At 37.6% G+C, this 18019-nt stretch overlaps 1 protein-coding gene across 3 annotated transcripts in view; it reads left to right on the forward strand.

Moving 5' to 3' along the window:
- The first annotated feature begins 1675 nt into the window (after positions 1-1675).
- The window catches only part of LOC104594579 (SEC14 cytosolic factor family protein / phosphoglyceride transfer family protein), a 39039-nt gene continuing 22695 nt past the window's right edge, over positions 1676-18019 (forward strand). Inside the window, exons 1-5 of one of the 3 annotated variants that reach the window (XM_010254923.3) lie at positions 1676-1921; positions 2236-2320; positions 7966-8567; positions 9874-10016; positions 11604-11705. In XM_010254923.3, coding sequence (XP_010253225.1) covers positions 8217-8567; positions 9874-10016; positions 11604-11705 — 596 coding nt within the window. In that variant the 5' untranslated portion in view covers positions 1676-1921; positions 2236-2320; positions 7966-8216. The remainder of the gene's footprint in view (positions 1922-2235; positions 2321-7965; positions 8568-9873; positions 10017-11603; positions 11706-18019) is intronic. The other 2 variants (XM_088897559.1, XM_010254922.3) reach the window with 2 other exon arrangements.

An 18019-nucleotide genomic window follows, 5' to 3' on the forward strand; every position in this document is an offset into this window, starting at 1 on the left:
CATGACCCATAGTTGTTCCACATGTGGCATACAAAATTTGTCATGTGATATATATACATTTGCATCTTATGCATTTTAGTAAGAAAATATATTTGGCAGGCCCAAATGTGCTTCTGAAACACAAAGTGAAAAAAAAAAACACTTTATACTTTTCTTTTTTGTTGTACAAGTGTCTCGTTTGTTTTTATTTTAAAAAACACATGTTGTCAAATACTAAAGCATTTATTTATTTTAATATTAAGGTTTATTTTAGAAAGAGTACAAATACAAATAATATGTACAATATAAATATAATACAAATATATACAAAATAATACAAAATTCAAAGTTTTATACTCTACAAATTTGTACAAAAGTATTTCAGAAAAACTTATCCAAATATAACCTTAATTTCCATACAAAATATTCCTTCCAAACTGAGCGATACATGTTCTCGATCATTGCACATTAACGCATATACCTATAAAAAATATAAGATATTAATATTTGAAGCACCCCCCGACTTTTGATATCTTTTCGGATTTCGGTGCAATGAAGGATTGTGAGTTAGAACTAGAGATAGAATATCTGACAACACCTCTACATGGTACAATCTTTCTTCGTTCTAAATTGGTACCAGATGGCTCTAGATTGATTTAAGCCAATGGTTTTTCTCTCGGATTCAATCCAGCGTTTTTAAAATTGGATTAGAAAAATTTTGCTGCAGGTCAGTCATTCAATTTTCCAAGTCAAATGTTGCATAATAAATTATAAATAAAAATTTAAGATCAAAGAAAAATATAAGCAACGTATTAAAGTAGATAAAATGTACCAAAAACGTATAAAAAACGGTAAGCAGCGAAACAGTTGTAATATTTATATATTTATATATTCATTATATCAGATATTAAATAAAAATAAGTATTAAGAAACAAAAATTATTATTATTATTATTATTATTAGATAAAAATATAGAGATGTACAAAATATCAGAAAAAAAATAAAGGATTTAGTCTCTCATTGTTGATATATAATTAATTTAGTTCTTAGCTAAAATATACAGTTTTTATTTTCTGATAATTGCTAAAATAAAATTTAACAAGGAAATAGTGAAACAAGATTGTCACTGTGATATGTGAATCTGCCATTTACAAACTGTTTTCAAGTCTCCACTCACAAAATATTATGGTTGTATATTAAAATATCATTTTCATGAATGACAATGAAAATATTCTCAATAAGCGGCTGTAATGTCTTGTGGATAGGGATGTGGATGTGGGAAGTGGGAACAACTTGTTAGCAGATGCCAGCTTGTACGTAGGGATGATGAAGATGACGAACTGATATAAACATTCTTTACAACAACCAGTTTCTAGTAAATGGACAATCAGATTGAAGATTGAAGGGATGTTTTGTAAGGCAGCTGAAAGGTATAAGATTGTGATATACATTCAAATCGTTCACAAGTTCACGACAGGAGTCCGCGGCGCTACCATTTCACGTGCTTTGATCAAACGCTGCAGGGTGTTATTACATCAATAGTTTTCTTTCTAGCCTAGCTCTTGTTTCATATTGACGTGGACACATGGCACGAGGGGAAAGGACCAGGTTGACCCCAACGTTTTACTTTTTGACATTCTCGCTCCAGGTGTCAGCAGGTTTGGTAAACGTCACGTTCCGGTGTGGCCGGGCCCTCACTCCCGTGTTCCTTGTTTTCTCTCTTTTTTGGCACATAGAAAACTGTCAATCGATCAAGACGAGTTTTATTTGTATTTCATTTATTATATTCAACTTCTCAACAGAAACAGGGCGCCAAATCCACCAAACCCTAACTCTCTTTCTGGTAACCGGAATCTTCCATCAATTCTTCGCTGAAATCCGGATTGGAAAAGAAATCGATAATCCTCAAATGCATTGGAAGAACTTTGTTGCCTCCGACTGGGTAAGAAACAAGTTTTCAGGATTGATCCGACCTATCTTATTTAGTTTTTTTTTTCCCGAATAAATTTCATCCGAATTCGAAGATCTCTCTCTCTCTCTCTCTCTCTCTCTCTCTCTCACTAACACACACACACAATGTTTATCGTACCTCATCTCTGTTTCTCCGGATATTCTAAGAATTATTGATGCATTTGAACTTTTGTAGTCGAATGGATTAGTAGTAATCGTAGGTTCAGAAATTCAAGTTTTTTTTTTTAAGAATTAAAAACGGAAATTTTGCTAATAATAGCGTGGACCGCGCACTTTTGATTGCAGGTGTTTATTTGCTAATATATTGCAGCTAATTTAAATTGTAACTATCTACTATCGAAATGACAAATTGGCTGAATTAATTGTACGGGTAAATACTTTACAGAGTATCTGGTGTTTGTCTAGTTATAAGCACTGCATTTATAATATTTCTGCAATAGCGATAACTGTACATATTTTGGCATAGCCAATATTTTACTTAGTACATGAAATGTTTGATCTCTTGCATATATGATTGGCTTTAATACACAATACGTTGCCGAATCAAATTTATCTGAAGTTTTCTTTCCTTGCGCACAAAGCTTAATAAAAGGCAAATTACTTGTTTCCCACTGATGCTATGCTTAATATATCTTGTATTGTCATCTATAATGAAAATAATGCGAGAGTTGGAAAGAAAACCTCAAAAAATGTATTCAGATATTTATAGAGTTACAGAATCTAGAATCCTCCACTTGTTTAACTGGCTTCCACTTGTCTAACTGACTAACAGCTTGTTCGATCTAGAAGATCTTTGTAACAGATTTACAGCTAACTCGGTTAAGTACAAATGATGTCCAGCTGGCTAGTCTAATACCCCCCTCTCAAATTGGTGCATGAAGAGACATAATGCCTAGCTTGCCCGATAAGAAGGCAAACTGATCAATACCAATAGCTTTTGTGAACAAATCTGCTGACTGGGATTTGCTAGATATGTGAAAGGTCTGGATATCTCCACATTGAATGTGTTCACGAATGAAGTGGCAATCTACGTCGATATGCTCTGTTCGTTCGTGAAATATGGGATTTGCTGCTATATGGAGGGCTGCTTGTCTGTCACGGTGGAGTTGCATTGGTACTGTGAGAGGAATGCCTAGGTCTTGAAAAAAGATATTTCAACTATAATAACTCAGTGGTTGCTACATCCATGGCATGGTATTCGTTCTCAGCCGAGGACCTAGAAATTGTGTGTTGTTTCTTCATCTTCCATGAAATGGGAGAGTTGCCAAGCATGATGATATATCCCGAAGTAGACTGGTGAGTGAATGGACAACTGGCCTAGTCAGAATCACAATAAGCCTTCAATGTGAAGTCGTTATTAGATGGAAGGATAATACCGTGGAGTGGTGAGGACTTGAGGTAACGAAGGATGCACAGAATAGTGTCAAGGTGCTCTTGATGCGGGGCACTTAAAAAACTGAGGTATTGCATGGACAACATAGCTGATCTCTGGGTAAGTAATGGTTAGATAAACCAATCGTCCAACAAGGTGACGGTAAGACGAAGGATCTGTGAGAAGAGGACTAGTATCATCAACAAAACACCACTGCTGTTCCATTGGTGATGAACATGGCTTGCAGTGCAACTATTGGTTTCTTGAAAGATGTCCATCAGTTATTTATGTTGGGAAAGGAAAATACCCTTGGCAGACTGTTGGACTTCAATTCCAAGGAAATAGGTCATAGCACCCAAATCTTTGAGATGAAAGCAATTGTTGAGATATTGTTTGAATGAGGTGATCAACTCAGGAGCATCTCTAGTGAAGATCATCTATGTATACCAGCACAACTAGGTAGTGACCATCATGTCGTAAGAAAAATAACGAGTGGTTGGCAACTGATTGTGTGAAACCATAGTTCCAAACAGAGTGGGTGAATTTCTCACGCCACATATGGGAAGCTTGTTGAAGAATATACAAAGATTTATTAAGTTTACAGACTTGACGATTGCTGGAAGAAGAGAAACCAGGTGGAATCAGCATGTAAACTTCCTCATGAAGATCCCCATGCAAAAATGTGTTATTCACGTCAAGTTGATGGAGTTCCCATCTTTTTATAGCAGAAGTGAGAGTAAAACAATTACAAGTTTGGTGACCGGTGCATAAGTCTCATGAAAATCCAAACCTTCCACTTGTGTATGACCTTTGGCAACTAATCGTGCTTTATAGTGCTTGATAGTTCCATCAGAATGAAACTTTATCTTATAAACCCAACATGCACCAATGGATTGCTTGCTAGGTGGTAGGTCCACCAAAGTCCATGTATTATTTCTCTCCAATGCTGCTATTTCGTCGGCCATAGCATTCTGCCAATTCGGGTCATTGATAGCTTCTAAGAAGGATCGTGGCTCTGTATGAGAAGATACATGGCTGAGGAAGACAACATGAGAAGGGGGAATCTCATCATAGTGTAAAAATCGAGGCTTTGAGAGTTATTTCATATGTAATCATGGAGTCGGATGGGTGGCCTATGAGTGCGTTGGGGTCTGGTAGATGGTTTTGATAGGTGGGGCTCTAGCGAGTGCGTTGGTCCAGTGGGCCCAATAGGCTCAATGGTATGATGGCTGCCAATGTGGCAATGGGCCCAATGGGCTCAATGGTATGATGGCTGTCAATGTGGCATTATGATTCAGTAGGAAGGATGTCATCAATAGGGGGAGGTAAAGGAATTGTAGGAGTGTTAGAAACAATTGGTTGTTGGTTCTCAAAGGGGAATTTTGTCTCATAGAAAACCACATCCTGTGACACAAATATGCGCTTAGAAGAGAGATCATAAAGCTCCCTTCTGATTGAAGGGTGACTTAGAAATATGTATTTAGAGGCACGAGCAGCAAATTTGTCTCGTGGTTTGGAGTAGTCATGGGCATAACAAAGCACCCAAACACCCATAAATGATCATAAGACGACACTTGATCAAAAAGGGCTTCATATGGTGATTTCCCTTGAAGCATTGGTGTGGGAGTGAAATTGGTGAGATACGTTGCTTTCAATACACTTCCCCCAAAGTTGAATAGGAAGAGATTCTTGAAAATGCAAAGCCTGAGCCACTTCCAAGAGATGACGATGCTTGCATTCAACAACACCATTTTATTGTGGCGTGTCAACACAAGAGCGTTGATGCATAATACTATGCATGATCTTGCAGTAGGTCAGACACAAATTCATGCCCATTATCGGAATGGATCACATGAACATAACAATTAAATTGGTTTTTCACCATATTACAAAAATATATGAGAAATGAAATGGAATCAGACTTATATTTGAGAAGGTATAACCAGGTATATCTATTAAAATCATCTACAATGGTAAGGAAAAATTTAGCACCCAACAGCGAAGGAGAGTGATATTGGCCCCAAATGTCTACGTGAATAAGATGAAATGGTGCCGGTGCCATTCTGGAACTAGAAGGAAATAATGCCCTTGTCTGTTTGGAACTATGGCAGACATCACAACAGAAATCTGGAGTAGAAATAGAAGGTAAACCAGGAACCAACGACATTTGGTGTCGAGAGGCATGTCCTAAATGCATATGCCATGTGCTGAAAGAAGCAACACTTATTGCCGAAGAAGAAACACAGTTCAGTGGCTGTAGGGTGTAAATGCCACCATCCATATCAACCTTTCCGATGAATTTCTTCGATACTGAATCCTGAATGAAACAAGATGCGGACAAGAACGGAGTAACACAAGTGTGTTGTTTGGTCAAGTTTACTAACTGACAGTAAATTGCAGTGGAAACCAGGTACAAGTAAGACATCACTAACTATGGAATCATTGAACAACAAAATAGAACCCTGTTGTGTGGCAGATAGAACTGAACCATTCGGTTATTGAGCGGATTTAGGACAAGCTAATTGAATGGACTCAACAAACAGATTTGGATATAAAATCATGTAATTAGAAGCTCCGCTATCTAAAATCCAGGAATGAACTAATGCATTCTTACCAGAAACATCAGCAGTGGATACGACTGGTTTGTCATTTCGTAAAAGATTCTTGAGTTGTATGTATTTGTCCATGGTGAAACCAACTACCAGAGAAGGTTGGGTAGACTGATTTCCTGCACAATTAGCCTGAGCACGATTATCCTTATGGGAAGATTTGTTATGATCCCAGTACGGTGGATAGCCAACTAGTTCGTAACATCTGTCTTTGGTGTGCCCAGTTCTGTTGCAGTGATCACATTGCAGCTTAGACTTGCCGTTAGAGTTTCAGGCATTGGACTTAACATCATTGCATGTAAGGCTGTAAGATCAAGATCTGGATTGCTGCAACTGACTGAAGTGAGAGAGAGATGCTTTTCTTCTTGATTTACCAGTGCATATGCACAGTTAATATTTGGAAGAGGCTCCGTGCTCAGAAATTGATGCAGTTTATCATTCTCTTGATCAGCAAGAATCTCCTTCGTCGCTCCACAAGAACACTCAGGAACAGGATTGAGCACAGTCAGTTGATCCCATAAGGCCTTTAGTTTATCAAAATAGGTTGCAACTGAGAAATTACCTTGTTGAAGGAGTGCCGGGTTGCATTTCAATTGATGAATCCAAAGAGTTGTTTTCTAAGAGTATTGCTCGTCAAGATCTTTCCAGATCTTAGATGCTGTTTCAGTGTAGACAATGCTCTCGTCTAAGTCTCTAGCCAAAGAAAACAACCAGGATATGATCATGGAGTTGCACTTCTCCCTTGCCAACTCCTGTGGTGAACCTCGATTTGGATGAGTAAGTGAACCGTCGACAAAGCTGTACTTGTTCTTGGCACTGAGGCCAATTCTCATTGCTCTCTGCCAAGTCAAGTAGTTTTCACCATTAAAAGGACACAAAACCAGAATCATCCCCGGATTATCTGACTATGGAGAAAATATGGCGAAGTTGGATCTGCTTCAATCGCCATTACTGTAGAATGAGTTGCTGTGGACCGGTTCTGTATAGTTGCGGCGGATTGATTCAGGGAAGACATCAGGCTACTTCACCATAGCTCTGATACCATTAAAATAATGTGAGAGTTACATAGTCTAGAATACTCCACTTGTCTAACTGACTAACAGCTTGTTTGATCTAGAAGATTCTTTGTAACAGATTTACAACTAAGTCGGTTAAGTACAAATGATGTCCAGCTGGCTAATCTAATATATATGGTCCAGATGTTTAGCACAATGGACTATAGTGGGTTTCTCTTTAGAAAGCTTCTGATACATGCACTGAATATGTACACATTTGTTTATTTTTTTCCTGATTGTAACCGATTAGCCTTATTCTAAACTATATTCTATAAGTTCTTTACACTGGAGGGTAATGATGGGGGGGGGGGGGGAGGAAGAGGGAGGGAATTGATTGTTGTACTTGACAAAAAGACAGAGTAGCTCCATATTGTTTGGAGAGACCTTGGTATCGAAGACACTTCACCATGGAGGGCAAACCTTTAACTACTACTACACTGAATATCTCATTCAGGATTGATCAATATATATATCATTCAGGTGGGCCAAGATCAGCAGATTCACCAGTAGTCAGCTTGGCGCATGAATAACTAGGGAAGGTTTCTTCATGGGGCTAGATTTTAAAAGAGATATGCAATAGCCTGTAGTCCCACATTACTGTGAGATTTAAATTTCAAAGAACATTGCTTTATTTGAAATACTCTCTGCTTTCTTTCCAAGCAAACAAAGAATGTATCCCAGAGTACCTCTAAGAGGCATTCCCTAATATTTAGAAGCATGCTCATAAGTTTGTAACGTGGTTTATGGATGAGTCTATGCCTAATCCTATGAGTTAGTTTGAGTTGGAGCATCCCCTTGTGGGCTGATTCTGGCTACTATTGAGCTGATTTTTATCTAGAGGTATGCCAACCAAAGGCCACTAATTGGTCAATGCACTAATTAGCAATTGCACTAGTGTCATGGTGGGTGCTGAGATAACAAGACTCTGACAGTATTTCCCTCCCTCAGCAAGTGCTGACATTTTTAATGTTTCTTGCAGGTTGATATTTGATGCTTATATAGACTTCACTGCTGCCCGTGTTTCAACAGTTATGTAATTCCAATGTCAACAATGTGTTATCTAAATCTTGATATTCAAGGGTTCCATAGTATTGCATAAACAACCTCATAATACGAACAGTTAACAGATACTAGGAAGGTGGTTATGGATTACTTCTAGCTTTTGAAGTTCATTCTGGTATACAAGTTAATTGAGAATGTAAATTTTTGGTTCTTCATGAGTATTTCTCAATGGGAGACCCATCACATGCTTCTCATGCAAGTAAAACCTTGGAAGTGCCAACTGTTGTCATGCATAGAAAGAGACAAGATAGATGTTTAGTTGCTTCTGCTCCTAAGTCTTTCTCACGGAAAGTCTTCAGACATATAACTTCTCTGGACCATGGTAGACTGGGATTTACAGCTGGTCCGGCGGCACTTTTTTTACTGAAAGTTGCAGCCCTGGAGATTGTGCGAAGGGTCTCCAGGGCTAAATGTCCATTTGCTTGGTTCAGTCTTCAGACACTGCAAATTCTTTGCTATCCACCCTTCAAGTGGATTGAGAGATGGCCAGTCTTCAAAGGTTTGGTTAAGGGTATGCAGGTTAGTTCTTCTATATACATGCCCATATTCATTAACTCTGACTCCTATAGCATAATATTTATTTATTCTAATGTGAAACCTAAGTACTCCATAAAACCATGCTGCAGATCTTACAAAGTTATGATAATGTATTCCCACAAGACTGAAGAATGTAAATGTAGTGTAATGAAGGCTAGGTGGTTATAACCAGTCTAGATTACCAGGATTGCTGGGCACATATTGTACATTTGTAAATTCCTTTTCATTAATCTATAAAACTAATGTTGTTTTCAATCAAATAAGTATGATAATGCATTAATGTTCCTTTAGCTCTTCTGGTTTTGTTACACAATTTTCTTGCACATGTTTTTATTTTGATTTTGCATTGGTCAGTTGTCACAATGCAGATTAATAGTCTGGCTAACAAATGCTTGTTAGACTCTGGGTCATCAGTGTGAATCATTTAGATTTATTATTAGGGCTATCAATGAGCTGAGATGGATTGAGCTTTGCCCAAGTCTAGATTCTTGCTACCATTGAGTCGGGGTTTATTCTTAGTTAAATGCAAGAAATTAGGTTTAACCTTATGGGTGTGTTAGGTTGAAGAAAAGGTAGGGAAACCTATACAAACCTTCAAACCAAACACAACCTAAAGGATTTCCCATATTTGGTCCAAGTCTTGAAACAATGCCTACTCTGGCCAGCAGTTCAGTTATGCACAAGACCATAATCCAAGCCTGGGTCTCAAACCAATTGAAAGGGTTAAAAAATAAAAGCAATTTAGATAAATTGTTATACTGAGGTTTATTACATCCGATACCTGGATTTAAACTTAGTATAATAGTGGAATACCTAAACTTGTAGAGGTTAAACTGACATGAGACCATCTAATTTGTGAGGGCTCATTTAGCTAATAAGTTGGGCTGAACTCTTGGTCTCACCTGCAAGCTGATGCTAGTGTAGCTCTTTGATAGCCCTACTGGTTGCAACATTGAGACTGAACCTAATGCTATTTAATGCAATTACCCTATGTAATGCTGTACTTCCAAAATGCTCTTGAAGGTTCTAATAACTGACATTACCGCCATGAGGTGGCATTTTTCTTTCTTCCTAAAGTTAAGCAGTTATGTAGGTCGTGCTTGATCGTTTAGTTATAGTAGATTGCTGAAGTTTCTCAATTCAGATAAATACAAATTCAATGTGTGTTTTGGATTTCATCTTATGCCTTTCTTCTCATTCTTTTGTCTTTTTTGATTCACTTTCTTCCTTTGGATGTAGTGGCTGTTGGGCCCTGTTTCTTGATAGTTTTTGGGTTCAATTTTGCTAGACATTGTCGAGGCCATTATTGTTCCTCTCAATTGCGACGGTTTTTTCTGATCAATCAGAGTGCAGTAAAGAAACCTCAGAGGAGACCACTGGTTCTCAACAATATTTGGAACCACAATCAGAAGAGTCAACTCTTGATACAAGGTATAGTGGATGAGTGAACATTTCAATGCCCAACTTGTTTTAGTTTTGGTTATTCATATTTTTAATATATTGTATTACTGTAAAAGCAAGATGATTACATCAAGCACACATATACACCAAGGCACCTACATTGGAACAAAATGGAGGAAAAAGAAATGGTATCAAACTGATAAAAAAGGTATCAATTATCATGGACCAAACTTATGAGTGATGATAATTTTCTGTGGTGTTCTCAAAGTTACATTTTGGACTTCCCCCCAATCTGAATAATTCTAAACATTCTTAACATCATAACCATATACAAGAAGACTTGGGCCTCATTTTTTTCCCGGGAAGTGGGGGCAAGTAAGTTGGTGGATCCCAAGGAAAAGAAATAAACTCACATTCGTATTTCATTATTAGTGGGTCCTGCGGAAAAGAATGATTTCCGAGCAGCTCATTTATTTGGGCAAGTAATACCCTCTTGAGACTTGGGTAAATCACTTACCCATCTGTGCCAAAAATTGCTAATATGTGATGGGACAATATTGTCCCTTCAATAATGTCAAATTTTTGGATAAAACAACCATTGTACAATTTTACCTGGGGAATAAAAGAAACATTGGTAAGTGTTTCCTAGGAAACACTTGGGTTGAATAAGTGCTTTTCTAGGTAAATGACTTACCTAGACGCAAGTGAGGCCTTAAAAGCACACAAAAATCTAGAGCTTTTAGGTGGGTTGTGCTAGGCACGATCCAGTCACTATAACAATTGGGCCATGCCACGGCCCGACCCATACCCCTAGGCTGTGTTGCGCTTGGGTTTTGCAGCCCATGGACTGGCACAACATGGCATGATAAAGTGGGTTGTGCTGGCATGACCTGCAGCCCAACACGACACGGCCTATATATATATTATGTATATAAATTTTTATTTCCAATTTCATTATACTATTTTATTGTAATTTTTAAAATTTTTGTCTATCTTGTTAATTTATTTTAACCTTTTCATTTTTTTTTTCAATTTTTCTAAAAAAAGTCATGCTACTAGAACTGGCAAAAAGTTGACCCAACCCAAGTCAAAAAAGTAGGGTTAGGGTCTCATATTTAGCTTCCTGAATTCGAGAATGACCCAACCTGGAAAAACCTGGGTTGGGTTGGGTTGGGTCATGGATCAACACACTGACCCGATTGTTAGGTCTAATTGGAACTATTTATGTATTGTTATAAATTTTCACTCTTATCTTTACTATTCAGTCTTTACTCTCTATCTTTTACTCTTTGAACTGATGAATGTTCAAGTTTTTTTATTTTATGTTTGGAATTTTAAGGTTAATTCCTTTAATTTTGGCATTTTAAATGGATTTCCTCTTTATTTTTTAAAATTCATTTTCTTGGTTAATATAATTTAGCTAGTGAACTATGGATGTGAAAAATAGTTGAGTGTTTAAATATGTTTTTGAGTTAAATGGACAAGCATGTTTCTTTGATGGGATTCACCCTTTCCTTTTATTTACACTCTACGGTCACACTTGTGTGTGTCGCTTATTATATTTACTCCAAGACAAGTTGTAGTTGGCTCAGGTTATTTTCTTCATGTGCTTTTCAGGACCAATGATGAAAGTGAAACTCCCCAAAGTATGCCATCTGAAAGTTGGTTGATACAACTTCACAGAGAACTGGAAAAGCAGGGAATTACTTTACCAGAAAGGTGATCAAGTATAATTGCTTTAATATGTAGTTTTGGCTGCTGTTTTATGTATATATTTTTTATTGTCATTTTCTCATGCTTTATCTCCTCTATGCAATCCTTTTCAATGAAATTTGCAGGCCAACAGACATGTAACTATATTCAAAAAGATTTTTTTTTTTGTTTATAATAACACTAATGGAATTTGTTTAATACTAGGATAAATAAGTAGTGAGGAGAAAAAACATGGGACATGTAAAGAATGGTATGGTCCTAAAAATCATAAAACACTGGCCACAGGTACCTCTGTGTGGAGCTCAAGTCCATGAGATTGGTCTTGTTGTACAAGCCCTCCTTTGAAAGCATTCATGCTAATAATCTGCTTCCATGTGATGTTTTGAAGTATTTTTTTTCTCAATTAAATCTTCTAAAGGGTATCTCGTAAATCCTTAAGATTTGCTAGGGTTCTACAAACATGGTTCGTAATTTTGGTATTGATGAACATTTTCCATGTAGAGTTGGAGAAATTTCGGAGATATTTCACTAAGATATTTGGAAAATCTAAAAAATCAGGAAAATTTTCTAGAAACATGGAATTAATTAGTTAACTTTCAAGAGATCATTAGAAGAAATATAATTGCACATTAAGGCTCAAAACCATAGCAAAGAACTACTTAAATCAAATATGAAAAAATTACAAGAGACTGTAATAGTTGTGTTTCTCCTTGTCTCCCTTTTGGTCTTTGCCATCTTCTCTTTTTTTTTTTTATATATATATATATATCAATTATTTGTAATTTTAACTTTTTTCTTTATTGTTTCTATTTGCTTTGATTAGATTGAGAATACTCTTTTATGGTTATATATATATACATATAGATTTTCTTTTTCTTTTGAATTATAGTAGTGACTTAGTAAGTAAATCATATCAAAGTACTAAGCCAATTATCCAATCACCAATTCCCTGTTGGTTCTTTTAGGAAAATATTTGAAAAAAAAATGATGATTTTAATGAAATATTGAAAAGTTTTTAATAATATTTTAAAATTTAAATATATAGCCTATCAATGAAATCTGAAATGTTGTCAGCATATTGAAAAAATATCGTAGATATTTGGGGGGAAAAAAGATTCCCGGAAGTTTTTTGTATCACAACCTAGAAAATGGGGATACTTTGGGGATATATCGCTGAATATCGTTGTTATTGCAGACCATGCTACAAAGTACTAACAGGGTGTTCCAAAGTTGATCTTGCTAGATTTCCAACGTTTCTTTTGATCAGTAATGAAGAATATATTCATTGCAGTAAATAATTCATTTGATAAAGGATTGTAAATATTCATTGCAGTAAATATTCCAACATTTCCAACCTATCAAAAAAAAGATAAAAAATAGATTATACCTTCCAAAGGTACTGAGAAGAACAATTCATTTGATTAATTGTGGGGAAAAACTGAGAAAAGCATATTGGAAACAGCTTCTGATTATCAAGGAGAGGGAAATAAAATTAGTATGGGGGAGATGGAGGAAGACTGTGAAGATGGTGAGAAGGATGATAAAGACAGAAGAGGAAGGGGATCAGGTGGTTGGGATCAAGTAAGAGAGGTAGAGGAGAGTTGATTTAGAAAAACTTGTTGAAACAGAAGTTCAATTAAGCAAAACTTTGGGGATTCTCTTCTTGGGCGGGACCGTGGGAAGTAATTTGAGGGAGACCTATTGTGGGAGGGTGCTGAGTTTTTCCTTTTGATAGAGTGATAGCTTATCACCTTTTCTTGTAATCTTTCTTTTTTTTTTTTTTTTGATCAGCAAAAAGATTTTATTAATAACAGAGAAATATTGAAATACAATAGATATAGGTTGCAGAAAGCATTAACCCAATCTGCAAACACTACAAACCATTTACAGTTCTGCCCAGTACAAGGTAGATCTATTTGTCCCCTGTTTTGCTAGAGTGTCCGCCAACCCATTTGCAGTCCTTTTGATCCAGCCAAACTGAGTGTTGAACTTCCTTGCAATTATGTCAATTTCTCTGTATATAAATTTGAGATTCCAAGGTGCTGATGTAATGTTTTTAGCCCAAGAAATGACTAGCAGTGAGTCTCCTTCTATTTCTAAGTCTGTTGCACCAATCTGCTCAGCCATCTTTAAGCCTTGAAGTAGAGCCAATGATTCAGCCTGTATTGAGTCACCAATAACTATTGGTCCTGAGAAGAGTGCCATAACTTCACCTAGATGATTTCTCCTGCCCTTCCCGGGTTGCCAAAGGAGCTCCCATCAAAGTTTAGTTTTAATTTGTTCAGTGCAGGTGGCTTCCACTCCGCTCTCACAACTTCTTTAGGAACATCTGTTTGTGCTACTTCAGTCCAGCTTCTTAGAATCTCATTCGTGGAGAAGTTTTTGAATAGATCCGTGGTCATCACCCAATGTGCAGTTCTGATTTTTATGGTTTCAATGACTTCCTCTTTTTATTTACTTTTTCCTAAGAAGATTCTTTGGTTTCTTTCCTCCCATATAGTCCAAACCACATATGCTCTTTCTGCCTTCTATAAGCACTTTCCTCTTTTCTTCTGTTGCCTCAGGAAGGAGGGGTTGAATAGACTTACCACATTCTGTGGGGGAGCCCATCTGCATCCAAAGAGAAAACAAACAATTCCCAAATACAAGAAACAAAAGAGCAGGATAAGAGTAAGTGGGGTAGGGTTTCACCACAATCCATACAAAGGACACACACATGAGGAGAGAGGCATTTATTTGGCCTTCTTTTTTGTAGCACATCACAAGTGTTAACCTTCCCTAGGAACACTTCCCAACAGAAGGTTTGCACTTTAGGAGGGATTGGTTTACACCAGATTTCTCTCACTAGAAAGTTCACCCCCAAAGGATTAGAATGAGTGAGCAAACCGAAGAAAGAGGCACAAGAAAATAAACCATCAGGAGTTGGGGACCATAACTCTACTATCAGCTGTAGTTTGGTCTAAATAGAACTTCTCAAGGGTTGAAAGCAAAAGCAATAGGGATTCACATTCATTTTCCCTTAACCCCCTTCTGAAGCCAAAGTCCCAAGAGATACCTAGATCTGAAAATATGCCAACCCTAGCAACAAGTTTGTTTTTAAGGTTTGATAAAGAGTAGAGGTCTGGAAAAATATCCTTAAAAGGCAAATCCCCAACCCAAAGGTCTTCCTAGAATAAAGCTTTATTGTCACACCCAACATTGAAACGAATAAATTGAAGAAAAGTTGGTAGTACCTCAAAAATTGCCTTCTAGGGGGAGTTCAAAGCTGCATTGGAAGCTAATTTTGCATCCCAACCATTTTCAGCTTCACCATGAATGCTCTTAATGACCCTGTGCCACAACCTATCTTCTTCACAAGAGAATCTCCATAGCCATTTCCCTAGAAGGGCCTTGTTTTTCTGTAAGATGTTCCCAATACCTAGGCCACCTTGCTCCTTAGATTTACAGACTTGCTCCCACTTCACTAAATGATCCTTCTTTTCATGACCAGGTTCCCACAAGAAATCCCTCATTATCTTCTCAAACTTCCTTGCTATTTTCATCGGGATCTTAAAGGTGGAGAGGAAATAGGTAGGCAGGTTTGCTAGGGTGGACTTTATCAAGGTGATTCTACCCTCCAAGGAAATGTAATTTCTCTTCCACATTGCCAACTTCTTTGTGAATCTCTCTAAAATTGGCTTCCAAAAGCTTTCAGTTTTCGGGTTTCCCCCCAATGGCATACCTAGGTATTCTAAGGGCCAACTTTTCACTTCACAACCTAGCAAATTTGCCAAGGCTTGGATGTCACCCTCCCCTATGTTTATTCCTGCTACACAACTTTTTTCCCAATTTACTTTTAGTTTGGAGGCCTATTGAAACTTGTCCACCAAAATTTTCAAATTCCTCAAACTGGATTCATCACAACTCTTACAGAAAATGATTGTATCATTTGCAAATTGCAAGTGAGACACCACCACTTCTGAACTACCAATCCTCCAACCTTTAAACTGATTTTCTTGGTTAGCCTTGATGATTTGTCTACTCAGAACCTCAGCCACAAAAGTAAATAAGAATGGGGATAAGGGATCACCCTGTCTCAGTCATCTTTTAGCCGGGAAGAAATTCTTTGCTACCCCATTTAGGAGAATAGAGAAGTGTGCCAAGCTAATACACTCTTTTATCCACATTCTCCATCTTTCACCGAAACCCATCTTTTCCATGAGATTCAACGAGAAGGACCAATCCACCATATCATAAGCTTTTTCTAGATCCAACTTACAAACCAAACCTTTTCCACCTTGTTTTTTCTGAGCTGCCACACATTCATTTGCCACTAAGATTTGATCCACTATTTGTCTCCCTTCTACAAAAGCTCCTTGGTTCTATGAAATAACAAATGGCAAGACTGTTTTCAACCGACTAGCCAGAACTTTAGCAATGATCTTGTACATGCTACCCACAAGACTTATCGGTCTGTAATCCTTGGGGGTTTTGGCCTCTTTCTTTTTTGGCACTAGAGCAATAAATGTTGCATTTGCTCCTAGAGAGAGTTTCCCCTTTTGATAGAACTCACCAAAGACATCCATTAAATCATCCTTCAGGATTTCCCAACAATCTTGATAGAAAGCCATTGAAAAACCATCCGGCCCCGGAGCTTTTGATCTATCCATCAAGAAGATTGCTTCATGGACCTCCTCTACATTGAAGTCTCTTTCTAAGATGGCAGCTTTGGTTTCTGGCACTCTATCCCACTGTAATTCTCCCATATCCAAATTGCTTTCAATAGAGGATCTCAGGATTGACTTAAAATGATCCACAAAGCACCTTTCAATTTCCTCCTTTGAGTTTATTTATCTTCCCTCCACCTCTATACTGGAGATTTGGTTTTTCCTTCTCCCATTTGCTAGGGAGTGGAAAAATCTAGTGTTTCCATCCCCCTTCAGAAGCCATTTGCATCTTGATTTTTGTCTCCAAGAAATTTCTTCTTTCCTTAGGATCTCCTCTAGTTGCACTTTTAAATTCCATCTTTCGGCTCTATCCTCCGGCCCACATTCTTTATTTGCTTCCTTTTGATCCAACTCTTCTATTTTCCTAGCTAAATCCTCCTTTAAGACCTCAAGATTTCCAAATTCCTCTTTGTTCCACTCCTTGATCTTTTCCTTCAATCTTTTCAACTTCTTGGTGAATCTCACCACCTTCTCTCTAGCCCCTATTCCACCTTCTGACCACCAATCTTTTACCTTTTGCAAAAACTTTGAAACTTCCAGCCACATATTCTCAAATCTAAAGGGTGTGGGGCCTCCAATAAGGTATTCTTGGTAGAGGCTTAGAGGGCAATGGTCCGAGGTTACTCTAGGGAGGGCTTTTAGTGTTAAGTTTCCCCACAACTCCTCCCAATCAAATGAGAAAAGAAACCTGTCCAGCTTTGAGCATACTTGACTTTCTTGAAGATTTGACCATGTGAAGGAGGCTTGCAACAATGTAGGTTCTCTCAATTCTAGGGATTCAATCAAGGAGTTGAAATGTCTCATACTTGTTGTTATGGTCTGATTGGGATTGTTTGTCTCACTTGTATACCTTATCACATTGAAATCCCCACCCAAACACCATGGACCATCCCATAGGCCCCTAATTGCGGCTAACTCTCCCCAGAATGTATCCCTCTCTCTATATGAGTTCGGGCCATACACATTAGTCAGCATCCACATCCTTCCATCACTCATCCTCTTGGCTTTTATTGATACTGAGTATTGTCCTATCAACTCCTCCTGACAATCCACAAACTCATTCTTCCAAATTGTGAGGATACCACCCGAGACACCCTAAGATGGGGAAAAGGACCAACTTAGACCCCTGCTACTCCAAATACTTCTTATCCATCTTCCATCCAAATCCGAAAGTTTTGTTTCCTGGAGCATGACCACTACCAGTTTCTCTTTTCTTATCACATTCCTAATGATTCTCTTTTTCTTTGCACTCCCTAATCCTCTTACATTCCAACAAAGAATCTTCATTCCACTTTTGGTCTAACCCAGTCCTAGTCTCCTCTTTTTTTCTCCCTCTTCTTGTTTACAGATTTCTCATAGGATACTCCACAGACTAGTTTTTCCACCTCATTCATTCTTCTTTTTCTCTTTTTATCATCTCCTATCTCCTTTCTAAGATAGACCTTCCCTTTGGTAAACTTTCCTCTAGCTTTCTTTTGTTCATGCCTTTTTAATTTGGGTGGTCTTCTGCATTCATCATTTTCCTCACCTAACCCACTAGGTACCTTCCCCTTTTCTTCTATACCGACAACAGTTCCAATTTCGCCTTCTTCCTTCTCTAATAGCTTCTCGTGA

This window comes from Nelumbo nucifera, chromosome 2 (genome assembly GCF_055504915.1).
Source record: "Nelumbo nucifera cultivar China Antique chromosome 2, China Antique-T2T, whole genome shotgun sequence".
Lineage (NCBI taxonomy): Eukaryota > Viridiplantae > Streptophyta > Magnoliopsida > Proteales > Nelumbonaceae > Nelumbo > Nelumbo nucifera.